Raw genomic sequence first — 25,503 nt, forward strand, 5'->3', positions numbered from 1 at the left:
CAGCTGGGCTTACTGCGCATGCACCCGCTACAACGCAGGCTAAAAGCGCGAGTGCCTCACCGAGCCTGGACTGCCGGCGGCTTGCGAATCAGTGTGAATCAGGGCTGTGTTTCAGCCCTGCAGCCCTGGCTGGCGGCCGAATGGTACCACACGGGGGTGACAATGGGAGTTGTCTCGCACCGAAAAGTTGTCTCGACAGATGCCTCCAACCTAGGATGGGGGGCTCTTTTCGAGGGCAGACCGGTCTATGGCCTCTGGTCAGACCAGGAGAATCACCTTCACATAAACTGTCTAGAGATGCTGGCGGTCGAGAATGCACTGAAGCACTTCCTCCCATACCTGCGGGATCACCATGTACTAGTCCGCACGGACAATACGTCAGTGGTGTCCTACGTGAACCGTCAGGGCGGTGTCAGATCCAAAATTCTCTGCGCCCTGGTGGAACGCCTCCTCGTTTGGGCTCAGCACTCACTGCGCTCGCTGAGAGCCGCGCATGTGTCCGGTCACCTGAACGATGGTCCAGACAGACTGTCCAGAGACAATGTTCCCCCGGGGGAATGGTCTTTGCATCCCCAGACAGTCCAGTTATTGTGGCGCCTTTTCGGCAAAGCGAAAGTCGACCTTTTTGCGTCAAAAGACAATGCTCACTGCCCAAGGTTCTTTTCAAAGAACGAGGACGCGCTGGCCCAGCGGCCCGCTGTACGCTTTCCCCCCGGTCTCACTGTTGCCACAGGTCATCGGGAGAATCAGGGAAGCGCGCCACTCTGTGCTCCTCATAGCCCCGCACTGGGAGAATCAAACGTGGTTCCCGGAGTTAATGCAGCTGGCAGACACAGCCCCATGGCTGATTCCGGTGAGGAGAGACCTTCTCTCTCAAGCCCGCGGCTCGATCTGGCATCCTCATCCAGAGCGCTGGTCTCTGCATGCATGGATAATCAACGAATACCCGTTGACCTGCCAAAAGAGGTTGTGAACACGATCACACAGTCTAGAGCTCCCTCTACGAGACGGCTCTACGCGTCGAAATGGTCTGATATGTTCGATAAGTGGTGCACCGCCAAAGATTTGGACCCACATACGTGTGGGGTCTCGCGGGTGCTTTGCTTCCTTCAAGAGCTGTTGGACATGGGCAGGTCCCACTCCACGCTCAAAGTGTATGTTGCGGCCATTTCAGCGTTTGCCGACTCGGCGCATGGCCGCGCATTAGGAAGGAACGAGTTCATCATCCGCTTCCTGAGAGGAGCCAGGAGGATGAATCCCCCACGGCCCCCGTCGGTTCCCATTTGGGATCTTTCCCTGGTCCTAGAGGCCTTGAAAGCGCATCCCTTTGAACCGATAGAAACTGTGGATTTCAAATATCTCACGCTCAAAACTGTTTTTCTGATAGCTCTGTCATCAGTCAAATGTGTGGGTGACCTACACGCGTTGTCAGTTAACGTCGCGTGCCTCGAGTTCGGACCTAATGACTCGAAAGTTATTCTCAAACCGAGGCACGGTTATGTCCCCAAAGTGATGGGCACTCCCTCTCATTTCGCCACTCATTTCTCTCTCAGCTTTGCCGGCATCCGGCAGCGAGGTCGATAATAACCTCCTCTGTCCTGTCAGAGCACTGAGAAATTACATCACGCGCTCCGCTGCTGTCAGGTGCTCGGAGCAGCTTTTCGTTTCGTTTGGTGGGCGCACCAAGGGTCTCGCCGCCTCGAAACACAGTCTGTCCAGATGGATAGTGGACGCTATTGCGGCTGCTTATGCATCTAAAAACCTGCAGTGCCCCTTGGGCACCCAGCTTTCCCTGGGACTCATTCAGTGGATGCTTGGCGTGAACGGCGTTGACAAGGGTGTTCCCGTAGCGTAAGCAACTTACGCAATACGAGAGAACCTCTCGTAAGAGAACGTAATCGGTTACCTAACGTAACCTCTGTTCTCTCTAGAAGAGGGAACGAGTATTGCGTAACCCGCCGTGCTCGCGCCACGAGCTCATTTGCTTCATTGACGAAAATCAGTGAACCAGCCTCCGAGCCTTCCTTTTATACGCGTAACCACGCCCCTTCTGGCGGGCCGTGACGCGTGAGGGCGCCAAGCGCCCCCATTGGGCGTGACGTCACGCCAGGCTCAGTGGTAGGCTGCTGCAGTTGCCGCAGGGCAGCCAATGAGCACGCTACATAGCCTGCTCTAGGTCTGCCTGCTGCTGCACTGCGTTGACAAGATTATAAAAATTAAGGATAATTTTTTGGCTTCATATCTCAAGAAAAGATGACTTTACCCCTAGCGTAAGCAACTTACGCAATACTCGTTCCCTCTTCTAGAGAGAACAGAGGTTACGTTAGGTAACCGATTACGTTTTCATTCTCTAAAACCACTTTAAATTAGACATTCAAAGCCAACAACTCTCAAAGCCACCCTGTAAGTGTTCAGCAATGGCCAGCATTTACCGGCTATATCTCTATAGTTACCATAATCTTCGCAGCTTTAAAAAAACAATCATCATTCCTAATGCCGAAACCTGACAGCCAATCCGAGTCAGAGTAGGGCAGAATTGATTTCAAAGTCTTTTACACCGCGAGTCTGACAACTGGACACACTGCCGAACAAAGAACCGCACGTCAGAAAGCAAGCCTGAGGTAAGTTAGCTTACAATGTTAACTGTCCTGTCAGATACAGACAGCGATGTTGCCAATGTCATTAATTTGACATAGAAGAGGGCGAGATAATATCGCGAGCGGGCGCGGGCGCCGTGAGCGCTGAGCGAGCAGGAACGAGTAGTGAGTTGTCGTTGAAAAAGATGGATAACGCAAAAAAGCTGTCGGGGGCTAAAAATAGAAAAAGAAAGAGGGGAAAGGAGATGGCATGTCAATTGATGCGACAGCAGCTAAATAAGTGGATGGTGAAAGGCTACAGGTAGGATTTTGTTTAGTGTGAGGTCCAGGCATGTAGGCTAATGCCATCGGGACTACCAGGAGATTCCCGGTGGACCGACGTGCTTTTTGGGCCGATACATCTCATACTTTTTGGGGTTTTTTTGTCTTAATGGCCCATAAAACTCGTACATCGGCGGCCCATTCGTTTTGTTTTGCTTAATTGGCGGCGCTGGGTTAGTGCGTAATTAGTGTGTAATGCATTGGTCAAAAAAAAGTCAGCGTTAGTTTTTTTTCTGACACCCCATGAAACACGTAGATCAGTGGCCCATTGGTTCTTTTCTTGATTGACACTGGGCTAGCCCAATCACATCTTTAATGTGAAGTATAGAGCTGGTAAGTCCCGCCCCTTCCGCTAACCCCACTGGACCTCTAGGTTGAAAAATCGTCAATGCAAGTGAATGTGAGAAAATAATTATTTTCTGGTCCCGTTTGCATTTTGCCATGAATGTGAACATATGTTGTCTGTGAATTTTTTATATAATTTTTCATGTGAAGAATGCTTCAATTTAGCGTGTAGAAGTTTGATACGGTTAGACTTTGTGTGAGAGCACTTTGTGGATTACAACTCTTCGCTTCCTAGTTTTTACATCAGACGGGAATCTGATGAAAGAACAGCCCATTTGGTTTGAATGGTGACATTTGGGTACAAAACACACAGGCATCTCGATCTGTCTCCATAGATTATCGCAGCATTAGCACCGTGATTTGACAAGTGGAGGGAAAATGTGTTATGGGGTGACGTCACATAGGCGACATGTAGTCTTTCTCGTTATGTCTTTTCCACAACTGCTAGCCAAAGAATCATACAATATACTGTCAAACTCGTAACATGAAAAATTATATAAAAAATTCACAGACAACATGTTCACATTCATGGCACAATTCAAACGGGATCAGAAAATAATTATTTTCTCACATTCACTTGCATTGACGATTTTTCAACCTAGAGGTCCACTTGGGGTTTTACGGATGGCCGGGACTTACCAGCTCTATAGAAATATACTCTTTCAAGTATAGAAATTAGTACAAAACTAATTATGAAAGTTTCCTTTATTTTTCAGTGCATTTGATTTACAATGGCTATTACTATCATGGGATTAATATTATAACTATTATGTAGTAGTAGTAATGTAGACAGACACTGTAACTAAAAGAGTTTTGAATTTTATATGTATATATATCTATATATGTATATATATAGGTGTATGTGTATATATACACTCACCTAAAGGATTATTAGGAACACCATACTAATTCTGTGTTTGACCCCCCTTTCGCCTTCAGAACTGCCTTAATTCTACATGGCATTGATTCAACAAGGTGCTGAAAGCATTCTTTAGAAATGTTGGCCCATATTGATAGGATAGCATCTCGCAGTTGATGGAGATTTGTGGGATGCACATCCAGGGCACGAAGCTCCCGTTCCACCACATCCCAAAGATGCTCTATTGGGTTGAGATCTGGTGACTGTGGGGTCCATTTTAGTACAGTGAACTCATTGTCATGTTCAAGAAACCAATTTGAAATGATTCGAGCTTTGTGACATGGTGCATTATCCTGCTGGAAGTAGCCATCAGAGGATGGGTACATGGTGGTCATAAAGGGATGGACATGGTCAGAAACAATGCTCAGGTAGGCCGTGGCATTTAAACGATGCCCAATTGGCACTAAGGGGCCTAAAGTGTGCCAAGAAAACATCCCCCACACCATTACACCACCACCACCAGCCTGCACAGTGGTAACAAGGCATGATGGATCCATGTTCTCATTCTGTTTACGCCAAATTCTGACTCTACCATCTGAATGTCTCAACAGAAATCGAGACTCATCAGACCAGGCAACATTTTTCCAGTCTTCAAGTGTCCAATTTTGGTGAGCTCGTACAAATTGTAGCCTCTTTTTCCTATTTGTAGTGGAGATTAGTGGTACCCGGTGGGGTCTTCTGCTGTTGTAGCCCATCAGCCTCAAGGTTGTGCGTGTTGTGGCTTCACAAATGCTTTGCTGCATTCCTCGGATGTAACGAGTGGTTATTTCAGTCAAAGTTGCACTTCTATCAGCTTGAATCAGTCTGCCCATTCTCCTCTGACCTCTAGCATCAACAAGGCATTTTCACCCACAGGACTGCCGCATACTGGATGTTTTTCCCTTTTCACACCATTCTTTGTAAACCCTAGAAATGGTTGTGCGTGAAAATCCCAGTAACTGAGCAGATTGTGAAATACTCAGACCGGCCCGTCTGGCACCAACAACCATGCCACGTTCAAAATTGCTTAAATCACCTTTCTTTCCCATTCCTTTCCCCTAATAATCCTTTAGGTGAGTGTATAAATAAAGTTGATTGGATTGGATTTTTTGCTGCCGCATCCTTCTCACCTTTTTTACCCCTGACCTGTTTTCATGCCTGCTTCATTGGCTACCGGTTTGCTTTAGAATACGTTTGAAAATTCTGTTGTTTGTTTTTAAATCTCTTTATGGTCAAGCCCCAGCTTATATCTCTGAACTACTGAAGAGGCACGCTCCTCTGAGGTCATTAAGGTCTGCTGACCAGCTACTCTTTTTTGTCCCTAGAATGCGGCTCAAAAATAGGGGAGATCGAGCATTTTCAGTCGTGGCCCCAAGGCTGTGGAAGTACTTGCCTTTGTGTGTCAGATTGGCCCCCAGCCTTCACATTTTTAAATCACGACTTAAAACTCATTTTTATTCATTGGCCTTTAAACCTGCTTGAGAGTTGTATTCTGCATTTTTATCTTCTAGTTTGTCCCTTGTTTTAAATGTTTGTTTTTTGTTACTCATGTGTTTATAATCTGTCCGAAATCATGTCAATGTCCAGAACTTTGGTCAACCTTGGTTGTTTTAAATGTGCTTTACAAATAAAGTTGGATTGAATTGGATTGGATGGTCAGACACGTGCAAGTGTCATTATAATATTAACATTTTATGAAAATCAAGCTTAAATTGAGTTACAAGGTTTTTGACCAGCGAATGACAGATATAGTTTGTCTGTATCACATTACGTTTTCATCAACGAACAGGAGATAAAGTTTAATATGGGCGCTCAGTTTTCTTGTTGTTGAACTCTCACGATCAAAATCTCATGATACAAAAGATGAAGCGCTATGCACAATATTGTAGCGATCTGAGAAAATGATAGACTCACTTAACAGTTTTAATGCTCTTTTATTAACGTGAGCACCTGTGTAGCCGATGCTCTTGCCTCACACAGTCCAGCGAACCACAAACTTCTCGAACTCCCCTTTCTCTAACCCCTGCTTAACTGCGCAGGCTCGTTCTTTAGAAGAACAGCCCATTCCTTAAAGCCCCATACAACCAGAACACATAACACATGAAAGAAAATACATGCATCTAGATCATATTGAACATAAACAGTCTTTAGACTTGCTACACTATATTTAAAACAATATATTTGCTTCTAGACTAGACAGCAAAGACTACTATTCACCGCTCTTCAAATACTTTTTTTTTAGCCTTTATGGACAGTGTTTCTTGAGTAAATAAAACGCTGTGCTTACGCAAACATAATTTCTTTATTTTTGGAATTTGATCATTTTCCACGGCACACCTGACACTAGTGGCACAGGTGTTGGAAACACTGCTTCAGACAACTGTCATGGCCGGAGGCAATCCCCATAGCGACTCAGGTGACGCATCGTCTTCTCAGGGAACCATGGTTACATGCGTAACCTGAGATGTTTTCTAGTTTCAATTTATTTCATTTTTATTTTAGTTTTAGTATTTTAGGGCTGCCAAAGTTAATGTGTTCATTTAATTTTGCAAAATTTATATAGTTAAGTTTTTGTATCAATAATTTCTACTACATCACTATAATTGTGTAATTGTACGAATTGTAAGAGTTCCACAATTTCACAAATTTAACATATATATATATTTTTATATATTTCACAACATGCACCTCCATATTAAAACATAACAGCTTGGATTGTAATAACTGTGCATGTACCTATACCACGGTGTCGGTGATACATCAAGCCTCTGTATGACAGACACTGAGGGACTCGCACAACCAAATTTGTTGCCATCTTCAATCCCACTCTCTGTCAAAAACCACAATAAAAGTCATGAAAATACAAATTACTTTTAATTGTCAGTATAATCAAGTATAATTACTTGCACATAGGGTTGCAAAATTCTGGGAATTTTCAAAGATGGAAACTTTCCATGGGAATTAATGGGAATTTAAGGGAATTAACAGGAATTTATGGGAATAAACGGGAATAAACTGGGAATTTTCAAATTTGAAGGTTGGCTCTTCATAGGGAACTTAAATATAGTTGAGGAAAGTATATTTTAGCATAATCTTGACTAAAACAAACAGATGCCATTCAAATACACTTGAATATCCATGCCATTCCTCAATCACATGCACATGGCACACTGCTTACTGCATGGCTATTGTGACCACACCCCCTACTGGCACCGTGCACGCCTCCATCACATGTACAGAAGCCCAAAGCACAAGACTATTGAAGGCACACATTTGAGCCTTTTCACTAAACAAAGTGAAGTAAGTTTTGATGATATTATGGGGAAATATATTTATTAAATGTTTAAATTGCAAATATCACATACAAATGTATTCATCTAGTAGATAGTAAGCTGATAAGTTAGATGCTAAATAAGCTATCATAACTATTTACCACATAAGTAGGGCTGGGCGGTATGACGGTATATATTGTTACCGTTAGGGGTGCACGATATATCGACCGCCGATATAATATCGGCCGATATGGTCATTTTTTTACACATCGGTATCGTTCCGATGTCAAAATAGGGCCGATGTGAACAGGCCGATATTTGACGTGAAGTTGAAGATGAAGTTGAGGACTCGCGATCTTAGCAGTAGTGAACACGCCTGAGAGAAATACACATTTCATACAGATGACATAAGCAGAGAACAGTCTGTTTTCTTTCGTTTTGAATTGTTCTGTTTAAAAATAGATGTTTCAAGCTTTCTATATATGTCTCAGGTCTGTGAGGCAGGTAGGTTTCGGTTCATTTGAGACGCGCTTCAGTTCACGCGCCGTCGCCTCCATGTCCTGATTAAATATTTTCTAATATTTACTTCTTATTTATTTTTGATGAAACATTGATCAAAATTAAGATACAATTAATACAAAACGAAATTAAATTTAAAGACGGGCTTTGTGCTTTCTGTTTGAGGTCTCTGTGAAAGTTTTAAAGCAGTCTTTTAGTGCCGCTTTCAGACGTGCATAACAGATAACTGTCCCGTCAGTAACATTGTTAACGCAGTCCAGTGCGACTTATGTTTTTTCCCTCTTCATGACACATTTTTGATTGATCGTTTTTTGACTCGTAGATATTTGAATATATTGCTTGATATTTGATACCCGTTCGAATTTGATTTTTCTCAAAAGTGACAGCACGTGTGATTTGTGGATTACTGATAAGCGCGAGTGGAGAAACAGGCGTTTATTTATTCATTCTCAGTGTTGAGAAACGTAGCCTTCATGTGTTACGTTATTGTGTTAATAACTAAAGTAGCCTACCTAATTATGTTACATATTTATTTTGTATGAAAACTAGCGCGTTCGTTACTTATGGATTAAAAAGTAGGCTACCGTTGTATCAGTGCTGCGCGAGCTCTCCCTCACAAACATGGACGCGCGCACACAGAGAGAGAAGATAATTGTAAAATGAAAAATTGACGGGCTAAGTTTAAATTTTGTTCTTGCTTGTTTTTTTTCTATCAAAATGTCAGAAAGCATTTTTATTATCCATCCATGTTTTTAAAATTCGTTAAATGACGGACATTTTACTGTTAACACAGCCCATATGTCGGATTCGTCTTATAGCCTACTTGTTATTATTTTTAGAATAAGTGATTCGTTATGCTATTATTGGACTCCTGTCTATTCATTGTCAACTGTTTTCTATAAATATGTTTGTATTGGTAACATTTATTCAGCTAATGCCTGTCCTGTTTAAAATGTGCAGTGTTCAAATGCAAAGACAGCACGTCACAAATAGAAGCCCTTTTCCCTGTGGTATTTAGTATCATATTTGGATATTGGAATAATAAATTAAGTAGCCTATGACTATCTTAATTGTACACAATGTTCCTGTTTTTTTTTTTTGTTTTTTTTCTAAGGGTTTCTTAATTTTAGACAAGTTGACCAGCACACATTATATGAAATGCAATAAGTAAATATAAAGTAAAAAAAAAAAAGTGTTTTGGAAAATAGCTCTTTATTTGATAATCATTAAAATTTGTTTTCTATACAGAGATATCGACATCGGTAAATATCGGTATCGGCCATAACAGCAATATTAATATCGGTTATCGGTATCGGCCACAATTTTCACATCGGTGCATCCCTAGTTACCGTGGAAGAAAATGTCAACCGTAACAGATTTTTTTATTCCGTGTATACCGCAACATGTAAATAAGTAGGCGTGGCTAACTCACGTGCAGCGTACGTGAGACTGAGACACTGATATTTGTCAAAGAAACATGAAGAAAGACCAAGAGGATCCACAAAAGGAATTATGTTTTCAAAATTAACGTGATATTTTCGGGGGGGAAGGTGCAGAAGTCAACTAGAGCAGTGCAGCACACTGAAAGTTTAGAGAGCCTTTGCTCTTGCTCGCAACGGGGCTTACTTGACAACAAGTTCATATATCAATATTCTAACGAATAGAAATAACCTTAAATAAAGTATCTATCCGTCTCTTATGTGTACAGTTACTTTCAGAGTGGACGCGCAAGCGGTTGCCGTGGTAATGAATATTTCCAAAATTCCCCAGCCTAACTTCCCATGGAAATTTACCGGAAACTTTCCGGAAATTTACCGAAAATTTTCCGCCCCTTTGCAACCCTACTTGCACATATACAGTATATACTCTGCCAATCATTATCTAGTAAACTGCCACACATATAATCCACCTGTTACCTTTAAGGATTCATAGACGTTGTCTGTCGGCACAGCTCGACGGGGTCTCACATGCAGACACTCCCGCTCATCTTCAACAGTATAAGGATAATATGACCCCGACTGCACTGGCAGCAAGTTGAATACCTGTGACGGGACCAAGTTCACACAACAAAACTTTAATTCTATTTTGGTGAGAAAAGAATGAAGATTAATGTTAAATCTCCTTATATTGGGATGTCAGCTCAAACACTGATGGATCATAGCAGTAATATCTAATGTATGTTATCACTAGATTCACACTGTAGATTCCCAGTATGAAGATGCAGTTAATCAATACTGAATCTTAAAGCATCTACACCTTGTCAGCATCCAGACGTTTTCCTGACTTCAGGATCAGGACGCTCTGATCTACAGCACTGAGGCCACACAGTGAACCAGGCTGAGCTGAGAGCTGGAGAGTGTTTTTCTCACCAGGAACCGCTTTAGCAGGAGAAAACTGCAGAGACACCTGTGAAATACAGTGAATAGGATTTATTTTAGAATTGAGTCAGCAATACAGTTTAAAGAGGCTCATTTCTAAAGCTAGAATACATACCTTGTTTTTGAAACACTTTTCAATGTCGAAATTTTTGCTACTCGCAACAACATTTTCACTGGGCAGAACACAGTATGCCAGAATCTGCAGTACAGGAGCCAGATCTGAACCAACAGACAGTTTGAACGACATTGTGCCACTTGCTCCATTAGAAGACTTCACTTCAATCTTCTCATATCCATGATGAACGATCACTCCTCTGGACAAGACCTGAAACAGACAGATATAACAAACTGACTAGTGCAGCCAAATAATACTGTTAAACAAAAACATCTCTGTAATAAAATAAATACTGCACATGTTCTCACCATATAGACAATATCCGTTTTGAAGTCTTCAACAGTCTCTCCAATAAAATAATACTTGATGGTGGCTGTAAACTCAGAGTCACACTTTAATGGTTGCTCAGTATTCTCTATAATCAATTCACTTAGTGTTGGGGTGTATGGAGTGGCAGGCTGGAAGAGCTGGACTGGTTGTATACCCACAGAGATGTAAGGCTTGTTGTGGCCATAATAACGGGGCTTTTGAGAGACACTTGCCTGATAACAAAGAATCAGAAATAACTCATGCAACTGAACTCTTCAGGGAACACAAAAGAAAACTAAAAAAAACAACAAAAAAACTCTCTTACAATCAGATTAATATCACTTTCAGGATGACTGGATGTATTAAAAGAGAAGCTGGCCAGTCCATCGCTGTCTGTAGTGAGATTTAGGAGCAGTTTTGGGGACCAGAGGTAACCCTCCATAAGATAAACCTCTTTGTTTTGAATTGGTGCACCTTTGAAATTTGAGAGTTTGATCTGTTGAAAATAAGATTTTGAAGGCATAAATAAATTAATAATTATGTACATATCAATGGTGTTAAACTTAGACAAACTGATTTTAGATTTACTTTTCCTTCTATAATTGATCCATGTTCATATGTTTTGGGCAGCTCAGTAAATGTGGCTTTACCAATTTCATAAATGAGAGTTACAGATTCAGATTTTGTCATGGTGATCTCTGTAAACAGTAAAAACACCAAAATAAATATTCTTTAAAATAAAATTAAAGTAAAACATAAAAAATTTGAAATGTAGGTAACAGGATCTGACCAAATCCCGCAGCTCACCTGTTCCTTCTTCTGTAACCATTGCCTCAACACGAAGAGAATTCTCCAGCCTATCCTTTAGTGTGGCGTTGAAAAAGACTGATATTTCTAAGGTATGGATGGCACAGCCTGTCTTTTTTATCTAATTATAAGGAATTAACAAAAAAGACAGCATGTTGACTGTAGAGTAGTTTAATTGGATTAGAGGAGGTAAGATAATGTGCCATTGCTTGTATTGTGTTTCAACTCACATACCTCAATGGTTTCCTCTAAACACACTGGAGTGGTGTAAAGGCTCTGATAGGACAAATTATTACGGCACACTTTTACCCATGATGTACCAGGTACAGGCTGTCCATAAGTGTATCTGTGAAAAAGGTACAAGCTAATTATCTAGAACCCAGGGTTGAGTTCAGCAACTAATATATTACGATGGGGATTACAGTCAATAACTGACCCCAAAGTAAAAACTATTAAAAAAGAAAGAATACAATTAACAATTAAATCAAAGTAACTTAAATTGTGACAAGAACGGAAGAATGCTCTCTTAATATATATATATATATTTTTAAATGCTTTTTTCATTTAAAAATGAATATTTAATCACATGCTTTATTTATCACATGCTATACTGCTCTCTTAATAGTGGAAATATAAACCACTCACTTTCCGCAAACCTCAATTATCAGTTCCTCTTCTTCAACACTCACATTATTTGGGCTTTTTATAGTAACTTCAAACTTAGGCAAAACTAGAAGTCAGAAGACAGAAATTATAGTTATTAGTCATCAAATTACATATTAATATACAAACACGTTATTGAAATTCTTCCCATGCAACATTGCAAATCATTTGTTTTAATGACTTACCATATTTCTTCACCTCAAAATCATGTGAGATCATCCTGTCACCAATAAAAGCCTTCAGTCTGTACATGCCTTGACGGGCCTCTGGGTTTAATTCATAAGAACGCTGCAAAATCCACCTTGTTGAAGAAACATTTGTCCATTGACCAATCCGGTTACGTCGACTGTCCTGTTTAATACCAGAGACAGGGCAGATATTTAGTTACAGTCAGCTACACATATCCTGACTATCAATGCAGAAATGTATAATTAGCCTTCTGAAAATACAATAATTGCAAAAATAGCCTAACAGAATTTCTATAGTGTTGATAAGATTTAAAACTTGTGCAAGTTATGACTGCACGGAAGGTTTTGTGTTCTTACCTCAAGAATCACTGTGCTATACTATAAAAGAGCAAATAGTAGTTAAAGATTAAAAGCCAAAAATGTGTTCATTTATTAAACATGTATTCAACAATGCAAGAGAAAATAATGGCAATAAAGATGCAAGATAAACACATCAGACCTGCTGATCAAGGGGTGCAAAGTTTGTATCCATGGTAACAACTCTGAAGTGCACTGTAAAATAGAAATGTGCATTTTAAAAAAAAGCTCCACTTTTGACGTCTTCAGCTCTTTAAAAGGGACTAAGCTTACAGTCAGTATTTCACTCCTGTAAATGACCGAACTGTGTGTGAACGTAACCGTATTAAGGATCAAATACAGGGCTGACAACTGTATTCTGCTGCTGTGTGAACATGTTTTTTGAGCCAAATTCAACTGTCATAGTAGCCTGTTTTAGCCATAATTATCTCTATTAACAGCTATTATCTCATGTAACAATCTATAGCAGGAGTGTCAAACTCCTGGAGGGCCACAGAGTTTAGCCCAACCCTGCTTCAACACACAGCCCTTTAGATTTCAGAAAAACCTTTCTGGACTTTATTAGCTGGATCCTGATCCGGACATTTAAGGTTAAAGCTAAACTCTGCAGTGGCTCATCAAGAACACCCCTGATCTATAGTATCTCTAGATTTCATATAAAATAAAGTCATATAGATACTGTAATTACAGTATTTAGGCTGAATATATGTTTGAATCTGAGGGGATTGTTCAAACACACACTAGATGACCATTCTTGTGTTTCCAAAGCTGTTACATTTTAAAGCTATTGATCCTTATCGATCCTTATATTTTCTTATGCTCCTCTTTTTGTAAGTTTGTAAATCCACTGAACTGTTTAATGCTCTTTTACCATCTGTCGGTTTGTGCAACATTTGTAATTTTTGATCATCAGCTCATTGCATGATCATAGCTTTACTTAATGTATATGTGTTACATCAGCTGTGATCAGGGTTTAGATGTCAGTGACACCAGGATTATTTACTGAGCCTTTGAGACATTCAAAGCTCACCTGTCTGTCCTGGAATATAGATAGGTTTATCAGTCTGGATAAAGGTCAGAGGATGGTAAGGCTTGAACATGACTTTTCTCTCTTCAGTCATCTTGAAAGTTTCTCCCTGTAGTTCGACCTTCATTTTCTGCACTGATTCTGCTTCGACCAGAGGAGCCTGATGAGAAATAACATACTTTATTTACAACCTGCCATCACAAAAACTAGATGCATTATGGTGAAATATATTTGATAATAATCATCATGTGTATGTTTTGATGGCAGACCTTGAAGTTAAAGCAGCGATGAAACTCTTCCTCATCTTTCTCCTGCCGCAGTAAAGTGCTCTGGTTACCATGAACCAGATGAATGGTCATGACAAGGCTTTCATTGGGCTTGAGAAGACTTGCACACAGTTTGGCCTCAGATCCAGACCCGATCACTGCAGGAAATGTCACCATGAAAGATCTGTCCAGAGAAAATGATCATACAATATTGCCTGAGTGGTTAGATACAATAAGAAACACAAAAAATTAAACTGGGAGTGAAAATAAATCAAGTTAATTTGCTATTGATCAATTATTTGAGAAGTGAGAATACAAGAGCAAACTGTGTATTGAAGTCTGGTGAATTAATTTTATGTTTATTTAGGACAATATTGCTCTTGAAAATACACTGTCATTAATTATGAATTATCTTATAGGCTACATGCCTTAAGTTGTCTTTCAAACAGCAAACCTAGCAACACAATTAAATCAATAAAGAATTCAATCATCAAGTCTTATCATACACAACGACATATTAACAACAATAATTATCGCAATATAAGTTTCCTCGATCAAACGAAGAGCTAGAAAAATGTTCAATATAATGTTGATGCCCCAAAAGCGGAACTAAACAGCACTAACATTACTCATTTGAACCAATACCGCGCAAAATAATCCGTTTTTAATCGGATTGACGGCTCAATCGGACTGAAAAGCCTTTATGTAAACACCATAATCGGTTGAGCTCGATCCGAATGAAATTTCGATCGGATTTAAAGGGGTGGGTCCGTGTAGCCTTCGGATAATTTTTTTTTTTTTTTTTTTTTTACTTCTAAATGTTAAAATGAAAGAAGAAAAAACGCTCATTTATCACATATGAACACATGACCACAAATGTGTTCTTTTCATGAACACAAATAAACAAATCTTGGGTCGTTTTTTTTCTATTTTTATCTTTGTTTTCATCACACTTTGTTCTAATCCGCCAAATGGAAAAACAATAAAACCAAAATGAAGAATAAACAGCTTGAATATTCGATATCTACATGGGCGGGAATAAAACGTAATCGGTTACTAACGTAACCTCGGTTCTCTCTAGAAGAGGGAACGAGTATTGCGTAAGTTAGCATACGCTACGGGTAAAGTCATCTTTTCTTGAGATATGAAGCCAAAAAATTATCCTTAATTTTTTATTCAATTTCATAGCAGTGCAGCAGCTAGCAGACCTAGAGCAGGCTATCTAGCGCGCTCATTGGCTGCTCCGCGGTAACTGCAGCAGCCTACCAGTGAGCCTGGCGTGACGTCGCGCCCTCACGCGTCACAGCCCGCCAGAATGGGAGTGGCTTAGCGCATAAAAGGAAGGCTCACAGGCTGCTACCCTTCCGTCGACTGAAGCGAAATGAGCTCGTGGCGCGAGCACGGCGGGTTACGCAATACTCGTTCCCTCTTCTAGAGAGAACCAAGGTTACGTTAGTAACCGATTACGTTCTCTTACGAGAGGTTCTCTCGTATTGCGTAAGTTAGCTTACGCTACGGGAACCCCTTGTCAACGCCGTGTGCGCCTAGCATCCACTACATGAGTCCCAGGGGAAGCCCGGGGGAACACTGAAAGTGGAAACAGGCGGCCAACAGAGTGGGCCAGCACATGTTCATAAGCACACAGTAGGGGGTGTAGAGCGGCTCGGCCGGTCTATACAAGACTAACACAACCCTTTATAGTGCAGCTCAACCAGGAGAGCTAAATCGAGTAGTCCCCCGCGCACGAAGAGTCTGGGCAGGGCATACACACAACTAGACTGATAGAAGTTTAGCCTGCAGGGCGGGAACTTCCAGGTTATAAAACCTAACAAATGTAGAGGGTGAGGCCCAGCCTGCCGCCGTTGTCCAGATTTTTCCCCGTGCACCATTTATTAAACACAGACCATTTAGACGCGTAGAGCCGTCTCGTAGAGGGAGCTCTAGACTGCGTGATCGTGTTCACGACCCCTCTTGGAAAATCAGCGGGTATCCGTTGATTATCCATGCATGCAGAGACCAGCGCTCTGGATGAGGATGCCAGATCGAACCGCGGGCTTGAGAGAGAAGGTCTCTTCTCACCGGGATCGGCCATGGGGCTGAGTCTGCCAGCCGCATTAATTCCGGGAACCATGTCTGGTTCTCCCAGCGCAGGGCTATGAGGAGCACTGAGTGGCGCGTCTCCCTGATTCTCCCGATAACCTGAAGCAGCAGTGAGATCGGGGGAAAAGCGTACAGCGGGACGCTGGGCCAGGCTTGGGCCAGCGCGTCCTCGCTCTTCGAGAAGAATTTCGGGCAGTGGGCGTTGTCGTCTGACACAAAGAGGTCGACTTTCGCTCTGCCGAAAAGGCGCCACAGAAGCTGGACTGTCTGGGGGTGCAGAGACCATTCCCCCGGGGAAACCTTGTCTCTGGACAGTCTGTCTGGACCATCGTTCAGGTGACCGGGCACGTGCGCGGCTCTCAACGAGCGCAGTGAGTGCTGAGCCCAAACGAGTAGGCGTTCCGCCAGCGTGCAGAGGGTTTTGGATCTGACACCGCCCTGACGGTTCACGTAGGACACCACTGACATGTTGTCCATGCGGACTAGTACAGTACATGATGACCTCGCAGGTATGGGAGAAAATGCTTCAGCGCATTCTCGACCGCCAACAACTCCAGACAGTTTATGTGAAGACATTTCTCCTGGTCTGACCAGAGGCCATAGACCAGTCTGCCCTCGAAAAGCGCCCCCCAACCTAGGTTGGAGGCGTCTGTCGAGATTGTTTTCCGGTGCGAGATGACTCCCATTGTAACTCCCCTTTGGTACCATTCGGTCGCCAGCCAGGGCTGCAGGGCTGAGACGCAGCCCTGATTCATACTGACTCGCGAGCCTCTGGCAGTCCACGCTCTGCGAGGCACTCCTGCTTTCAGCCAGCGCTGAAGCGGGCGCATGCGTAGTATGCCCAGCTGAAGCACCGCTGCAGCTGAGGCCATGTGGCCCAACATCATCTGAAACGTTTTCAGAGGAAATCACCTGCCTTTCTGAAAAGATGCAGCGAGATGTTGAATACGGCGCACGCGCTGTGTCGACAGTCTGGCCGTCATAGCCACCGAGTCCAGTTCTATTCCCAAATATAATATATAATATAATTATAATTATAATATGCTATATAATATATAGTATAATCTGAATCTGAAAGTATGCGTCTTTCAGATCGAGAGAAATAAACCAGTCCATCGGGCAAATTTGTGCGAGGATTTGTCTGGTTGTGAGCATTTTGAACGGCCGTCTCATGAGAGCTTTGTTCAAATATCTCAGGATCTAAAATAGGTCTGAGGGCTCCGTCCTTCTTGGGTACGAGGAAATAACGGCTGTAAAAACCCGCCTCGGTCAGAGAAGGATGCACTTGCTCTATTGGTCCCTTGCACAATAGTTTCGCTATTTCTGTACGAAGCAGGTGAGCTGCCTCCGTATTCACTCTCGTCTCGGTCCGTGCTCGAAAGCGCAGGGGGACGGTGAGCGAACTGCAGCTAATAGCCCCGTTTCACAATGTTCAGCACCCATTCTGACATGCCCGGGATAGCTTCTCACGCTTCTGCATGCATAGGGGTCGAATGGTCTCTGGGTCCCGGCCGCTGCACTGCGCGGGATCAGGAACTCATAACAGAGGTATTAGCGCGGCGCGCGCGCGCTGTCGATGCTGGGGAACGGGAGCTCGCTGATAGCGGTGACTGGCTGGACAGAACTCAATGACTCGGTCGCTTGGGACGGAGAACATTTTGCTGTGAGAAACCTGTGGCGCTAGACGGCGTGGGGGTTAATGTGTTTATCAGTAAGTGTGAGCGCTCGTGGGCGGGCACAGAGCTTACATTCATAACACGGCCAGTGTTTGGGAGCTTTATGTGATCTAACCCCTGGGACAACTGTGTGACAGAGCGGGCAGTGGGTAGGTGTGGGCACTGAACCGTGGGCACATTTCCCACACTTGACACTCGAGCGGCGCGTGCCCGCTTTATGAGAGTGCACTCTGTGAGGGACACAGGGGAGATCGTGCTTGTGTGTAGGGGTGAGCACTGGTAAGTGGGCACATTTTCTACACTCATAACACCATCGGCGTGAGTCGGATAACCAGACATTATACTCTTTTGAGATTTCTCTGGGTCGCCGTGAAAACGGCGTTTGTGTGCAGGCGAGCGAGTTGTGTAACTGACTCGTTGGCTGCGGTGAACACTACTGCAGTAGCCTTTTCTAAGGGGACTGACAGAGGTAAAGTTAGATGTTTTGATGGCGGTCCGGCCACGGCGGGACTCAACTGTCTTTTCCTCCCCGCGCATGCTAGGAGGACTTCGCGGGCTCAGGCTTCAGCGCGATCTTGGGCCGGGGACCCCGAGGGGGAGGCGGTCTGTGACGGCTGGATGAGCGCGACCTAGGGCGGCCGCCCTGTCGTCGCTGCGAAGGCGGAGGGTGAGACGAGCGCTGTGTAGAACTGCGTGCAGGAGGCTGGGCTTGAGAGCGGCCTGCAGCGGAGCTCGAGCGGCGAGGCAGGAAGAGATTCATGGCCTGCAACGCTTTCTGTACCTCCGAAAAACGATCCACAATGCCGCTTACCGCGGTGCGCTGCGACCGCCTCTTCCACCAGGGGAATTTGATTGTATACCTTCTCAGCGGCTCCGTCCACTTGGGAGAGAGTCGAGGAGACTGGAGAGCGGAGTCTCGCGGAGAAAGGAGTGTTCCACGACTTAGAAAGCTCGGCGTGGAGCTCAGGCAGGAAGGGTGCTGACCTAGAGGCAGGCGCTTGGCGGCGGCTAGGCAGAAAACACCTGTCAAGCCTGTTAGGCGCGGGCGCCTTCGGTGGGGACCACTCGAGGCCCAGCTGATCGACAGCTTTAGTGAGGAGGCGGAGAAGCTCGGTGTCCACACTGGCGCGGGCCCGGCCAGATTCCTAGTTCGAAGAGGAGGTGGAGCAGTGAGATCCGGACCACTCTTCGCTGTCCGAGGCCAGGAGAGAGCAGCTGTCGCCGATGGCATTTTCATCTGCTTCATCCCCTGAGGCGACGGCAGTGCGGGCAGGAGCCGGCCGCTGCGCGTCGGGAAACGGGGGCGGAGAGGGAGAGAGCGAGGCTCGCGGGAGAGGTTCCGGCGAACGCCTGGCTGGCACATCGGGCTCCGGTGGTCTCTGTGAGCAGCGTTTCTTCTTCCGCGGCCCAGCAGAGACAGGCGGAGTGACAGCATCAGCGTCGAACAAGGCGAGTCGAGCCCGCAGGGTTGACATCGGCAGTTCTTCGCAAAGCTCGCAGCCGCCCGAAGACATAGCGACGGCTGTGTGGTCTCGTCCCAGGCAGAGAGGGCAGATAACGTAGCGGTCCCTGTCGCTGAGAGGGGCTCGGCAAGAGCCACAGGAAATGCCCTCATTGGGCGTGACGTCACGCCAGGCTCACTGGTAGGCTGCTGCAGTTGCCGCGGAGAAGCTAATGAGCGTGCTAGATAGCCTGCTCTAGGTCTGCTAGCTGCTGCACTGCGTTGACAATGAATCAAAAATTAAGGATAATTTTTTGGCTTCATATCTCAAGAAAAGATGACTTTACCCGTAGTGTAAGCTAACTTACGCAATACGAGAGAACCTCTCGTAAGAGAACGCCCCTTTCCGCTGATTGGTCAACCAGAGATCAAGCCGTGCTGTCATCAGTTCAGCTCCGCGCAACAGAATAATAGTCATCTACAGTTGAATGGATTATTACAGATTTTATTGGAACTACATTTCATCTCTTTCTCATCAAACAAGACTAAACCGTACCTGGACAGAGCCAGAGCTTTCTTCTGTGTAGCCTACACATTCGCGTGCCGTGAAATAGCCTACAAATACTAATTTATCGTATTAAATATTAATTTACGTGGCTCTCACAACTGAGACTGGAGAGACGCACTGGACAGCGCGGAGAGATGTAGGCTATGCAGTTAAGATCAGCTGCTGTCAACAGAACTCTCAGTTCCGCGCAACAGAATAGTCATCTGCTACAGTTAAAGGTTCTATCACCTCGCACAAACTCCCAATCACACACACACAGGTTTTGCCACAAACCTCACAACACCCACCCCCTGTCGTTGATCGTTAGGAAAGATTATATGAATGTGATCATTTATGTTTGGGCCTTTATTGGGCCTGAAATCGCTGATACAACCTTTAACTCGTCCACTGCAAGGACATTTAATCTATTTCTCATTAAACAACCAGACTAATGATTGAATGACTCGAAACAAACCCTATAACGGAGCAGAGCCTGGACAAAGCTTTCTTCTGCCTACACATAAATTCCATGAAATTAGTTTAGCATATTAATTTACGTCGCATCTGCTGTCACAACTTTCCCTAGCCCAGGGTTTCTGTTTGATCAGGGTTGGAGCTAAACTGTGCAGGACAGTGGCCCTCCAGGACCGAGTTTGAGAAACCCTGCCCTAGCCTATCTATTTGGCGAACTTTGCTGACCAACTCTTGAAATATGTGTACCAAAACTGCGCGATGCATGCACTCAGAGCAGAGAATGTAGCCTTTGCATAGTAAAGTGCAGACCAGCTGTCTTGACTGTTGTTTTGAGCAATAGCCTACACTGAGTTTATTTCATTAACACTGTGTATTAATGTCACAGTGTCACTCAAAACAATGTTTTATTTTTTTCTGCCAGCTAAACTTCTAAAGCAAAGTCACATGTCATTGTGCGACTCACAGCTAGGCTCACAGAGTATTGGTTCATTTCTGAATGAATCCGAGTGTTTGAACAAATCGGTTGAGTAAGTGATTCACTGTTTCGAGCGAATCCATTGAATAAAATGACTCATTCAATAAACACAGTGACCTGCTGCCACCTACTGGCGATATTTCATAATCGTTTTATCTTGTAATTTATTTCATATTTCTATATTCAAAACGTTTAAAACATAAAATTAATCTCATTACATTATGCATTTGCTGTGTAAATGCATTTACTGACCTCTCTGAGCAGCATTAAATTGGTAAATACATCTGAAACCAACTTCATGCTGCTTCTATATGCCACCTGCAGCGCAAGATGCCTTTGGTTGAAACATCACATGATGTCAAACTCTAATTTTATTGACTAAATTTAAATTTAAAGATGACATATGCCTACATATTAAGGCTAATATGATTAGAAAAAAAATCTAGGTATTTGGCTTAATTAATTTCTGACGGTGATAGATAGCAATAAGTATAAAAAAGTAGCTACTCTTCATCACTGGCTTTATTGTTCAAAGTTTTATTTCATAGTCATCCCTTGAATCGATTCTGTTCTCTGCTTTAGTACAATGTAGTTTATGCATTCTCTCCGCGCTGCCCAGTGCCCAGGTTAGGCTATTTAGCACACCGCAAATAAAACAGGCGGTGTGCCAAATACGTAGGCTACGGATAGTTGTGAGAGCAGATGGCACTTAAATTATTATAATATGATAAAAATGTGTATTTCATGACACCCGAACACGGAAGAAAGCTCTGTCTAGGCTCTGTCTAGGTACGAGACATTTATTAGTCTGACTGTTTGAAAAAAAAAAAAAAAAAGAGATTAAATGTAGGCCTAGTTGCAATAAACTCTGTAATAATCCCAAAAAACTGTATCAGATGACTTTTATTGTGTTACGCGGAGCTGAACTGATGACAGTAGGCTACGGCTTGATCTCTGGTTGACCAATCAGCGTAAAGGGGCGTTTTATTCTTTCCCATGAATATTCAAGCTGTTTATTCATTTTGGTTTTATTGTTTTTCCATTTGGCGGATTAGAACAAAGTGTGATGAAAACAAAGATACAAATATGAAAAAACAACGCGAGATTTCTTTATTTATGTTCACGAGAAGAATCGAATTTGATAAATAAACGGTTTCTAAAGTCAAAAACGAGAAAACAAATTATCCGAAGGAGGTTTAGCCTATTCCTTTTCTGATCCGATCGAGTCTCGAGAGGAGCAGAGGACATGTAAACACACTCACACTGAGTCCGAAATTATCATTCGAATTTTTTGCACGTTAAAAAAATAAATACGCCTTACATAAAATAAGCACGCTACACACTGCCTCCGAAACTTTCGTCCGAAAAAAATGTTTAAAAAAATCGGATGGGGTTTGATTTTCTGCGTTTTTCGCATCCGTAGCAAGCATTTTGATCTAGGTGTTTTGATCTATTTTGATCTGTGTTTTGACAATTCAGAGACACCGAATGTGTCATATAAATGAGTGTCCTATCATTCTAAAATTCTCCCGTCTGTGAAGTGGAGCAGGACAACGTCGTCACCAGTCCTTGTTCTTTAACCCGGCCGGGGCCTATAGGTTGTGAAGCGGGTTTAGGTGGCTAGCCAGCTATGTTTCAGTTTAGTTCACGCCAACCCTGCATGGGTTTTATAGGCACTATGAAAGTGGTTTGGCTTTTAGCAGTGTCCATCGTCATAGGCTAACTTACGCTCCCCGGCTAACCTGGGGCACGTTCAAGTTCAAAACGGTGCGCAACGTTTTGCTACGGTTTCCGGTTTGAACGTCATGTTTCCTGGAAACGGCGTGCACCGGTGTGCAACGGGGTTTGAGATAATTTTGTATGATTTAGATATTATTTATGTAATTATTAATCGATCACACATTTATCAATTATTTTTACGCAAAGTTTAAAGGAATAAATATATGAAGGTAATATAGAATCAATAGATTAAGCTATAAAATGACTACATGTGAGCTTAAAGGGTTAGTTCGCCCAAAAATGAAAATTCTGTCAGTAATTACTCACCCTCATGTTGTTCCAACCCCGTAAGACTTTCGTTCATCTTCGGAACACAAATTAAGATATTTTTGATTAAATCTGAGAGCTGGCTCACTCCTCCACAGGATTATGGACACTAGGGTTGGGCGATGTCCCCTAAATTGGCAGTTGACGATGTTTACAGTAAAACATCGCGATGGACGATGATATCGTCGGGGGGGGGGGGGGGGGGGGGGGGGTGCTCCGTACGGAATCGCGCTGACCATCACAAAGAGAGAGAGAGTACACTTCTACTGTGTTTACGCCACGGGAATACTCGGCTTGGCATTTTGAAATATTTATATGTTTATAAATAGGCTCGCAACCGAAGACAAAGCTTGTCCGTGTTGCGCTCGGAGCGCGCGCACAGCATCCTGTGTTCAGTTCTCTTTCGCGACTTATCGCGCTTTTAATATTTCTTTTCAATATAAAGCACATCCTGCTCTTTTCTTTCTCATTCATTCATGTTTTATTATTAATAACTTTAAACAGAATCGTCAACTGAAATCTGCGCGGATTATCAACAATACGACACATTTATAGGACATAAAGGGTCTGCGCGGCTAAAGTGAAAGTACCAGCGGCCAGCGGGTGAAATGTTTCGAAATGTCTCTTTGAACAGTAAAGCACCCGTTTCAATAAAAGGATATATTAAAGTTTATATAGCCTACTTTTACATTTCCGGTGCTGTTCTAAAATGATTTTCGCCATCACCTTAAACAAGCAGCGGCTGCTTGAATCCCAGTGCAAGAGCTGTTAGGTTACCACAGAAACGTAAGCGGTTAGTTGATTGCTGTGGTGACTCGTGACACTCGCGAACAGCACTGCACACGCACGTCTTAATTTTTTTATCGTTCGTTGGTAAAGGGTGAGAGACCTTGCGAGCCACATGATTTTTGCCTAAGAGCCAGGTTCCCAACCACTGGTGGTGTACACACGAACATGAACTGCCGTGAGACTGGGCTGGTCTGACAGGGTGGGGGGCGTGGCATCACGATGGACACTATAACTTGCTGGCCCAGAAAATGTATTAAAGAGATCGTTAATAGTCCAAGTGACTCCAGTGGCTCAATCTTAAGTTTATAAAGCGACGAGAATACTTTTTGTGCGCAAAAACAAACAAAAATAACGATATTCCACTATTCATTTCATTCTCTCTCTGTGCCTCGAGTTAGTTTACGTAGTGTTTTTGCGCAGCGCGTCTGTGTTGCACGTCACCACGTAGGCTCACTATTGGGTGATGCTGGTCATGTGTGTGATGCGTGGTGATGTGAGTAATTACTGACAGAATTTTCATTTTTGGGTGAACTAACCCTTTAAAAGGTCAATTCTATCAAAAGCTCAAATCAATTGTATAAATAACTTAACAACTTTTACTTGCATTGATATAGCAAGACTCTTTCTTTTAGTCGTCCTCTTTCATAGACAGCTATTTTCTTCTTGCTGTGTAAATTTGTTTCAATTCCTAATATTTTTTAATCTCATAATATTCTGCAGAAGAGAGAAGTGAATCGCGCTGCTTCTCTCGCGAGAAATGAATCGCAGTTTCACTCTTTCTCAGCATGTGATTGGCTGTTCGCTACTGATGTCACACCTAAACTCCTAAAATCAAAGCCTGAGCTAACAGAGAAAGTTGATGATCAGCGTCATGGAACCAACAAAGCCTGGTTGGATTGGTTTGGTTTTGTCAACTCAAAACTAATCCTGTAACCCGGAGTTTGTTCAACTACCATCATGGTACAGGCCCATGATCACATGTTAAGCGTTCATGTAAACACGTTCGGATTCATCAATCGGAATGAATTCAGTCTGTTTGAAACAAAAGTTGTGCATGTAAACGTAGCCGTGTTGGGCCAGATCCGGCCCACATAATGTATGTTTACATGCACAACTTTTGTTTCAGTCGGACTAAATTCATTCCGATTGATGAATCTGAATAGTCTTTACATGAACGCTAAACAAAGTGATCGGGTTGATGTGCACATTATAGGCTATGTCACAAGCTTCAAATTGGAATTTGTTTTTTGACACTGCATGAATAGAGTTTCCAGATGTTTGCGCATAATAACTTTTCCTACATTGGTTCCTTATTTAAGCAGCAGACTTAATATCCGTCTCTGGTCATAATTTGGAGGCAATGAGCATGAACCATTTCATATTTATCACGCAGTAAAAATGCCCCTCCGTGCACCCGCGCTCCCATCGTCTGTGGATGAGAATCTGAAAGAACAAGGACTGTGGGACGTTGTCCTGCTCCACTTCACAGACACTGAGAGAAAGGAGAATTGTAGAATGATGGGACACTCATTTAAATGACACTTAATTAACAGGAAGAAGAGCTTGTTCCATGCGTCATACGTCATTACGTCATTGCACTTGCGCAGTGCTTTTAGTTTCGGCTTTCAATCCGATCAAGTCTCTCTCGAGACGTCTCTCGATCGGTTTATTGGCTATAGTATTTTTTGTGAAAAGCTATAGCTTGTGCATTTATGCTGTATTTAGGCTAAAGACAAATACAAATACCATATAACCATGGTATTGAGGTGCTATATCCGTGGTGTTAACTGTGGTTATCAGGATCTAAATGTAGGCTGTACTATTGTGGAAGACCAATGGTTAATTTAAATACAACTCAATCAGTCAGAATATTTAAATGTTACCATATCTCCC

At 43.1% G+C, this 25,503-nt stretch overlaps 1 protein-coding gene across 2 annotated transcripts in view; it reads right to left on the reverse strand.

Moving 5' to 3' along the window:
• LOC311296946 (alpha-2-macroglobulin-like) overlaps positions 1 to 25,503 on the reverse strand; it is a 37,146-nt gene that overhangs the window by 11,462 nt on the left and 181 nt on the right. For both annotated transcript variants that reach the window (XM_084418960.1, XM_084418959.1), the window contains exons 2-16: positions 14,066 to 14,246; positions 13,800 to 13,956; positions 12,912 to 12,964; positions 12,770 to 12,790; positions 12,410 to 12,575; positions 12,207 to 12,291; positions 11,796 to 11,907; positions 11,562 to 11,682; positions 11,343 to 11,452; positions 11,080 to 11,250; positions 10,754 to 10,987; positions 10,446 to 10,655; positions 10,209 to 10,358; positions 9,869 to 9,994; positions 6,898 to 6,991 (exon numbers count right to left, since the gene is read on the reverse strand). In XM_084418960.1, coding sequence (XP_084275086.1) covers positions 6,898 to 6,991; positions 9,869 to 9,994; positions 10,209 to 10,358; positions 10,446 to 10,655; positions 10,754 to 10,987; positions 11,080 to 11,250; positions 11,343 to 11,452; positions 11,562 to 11,682; positions 11,796 to 11,907; positions 12,207 to 12,291; positions 12,410 to 12,575; positions 12,770 to 12,790; positions 12,912 to 12,964; positions 13,800 to 13,956; positions 14,066 to 14,246 — 1,991 coding nt within the window. The remainder of the gene's footprint in view (positions 1 to 6,897; positions 6,992 to 9,868; positions 9,995 to 10,208; positions 10,359 to 10,445; positions 10,656 to 10,753; positions 10,988 to 11,079; positions 11,251 to 11,342; positions 11,453 to 11,561; positions 11,683 to 11,795; positions 11,908 to 12,206; positions 12,292 to 12,409; positions 12,576 to 12,769; positions 12,791 to 12,911; positions 12,965 to 13,799; positions 13,957 to 14,065; positions 14,247 to 25,503) is intronic.

This window comes from Rutilus rutilus (assembly GCF_951802725.1).
Source record: "Rutilus rutilus genome assembly, chromosome: 9".
In the NCBI taxonomy this organism is placed as follows: Eukaryota; Metazoa; Chordata; class Actinopteri; order Cypriniformes; family Leuciscidae; genus Rutilus; species Rutilus rutilus.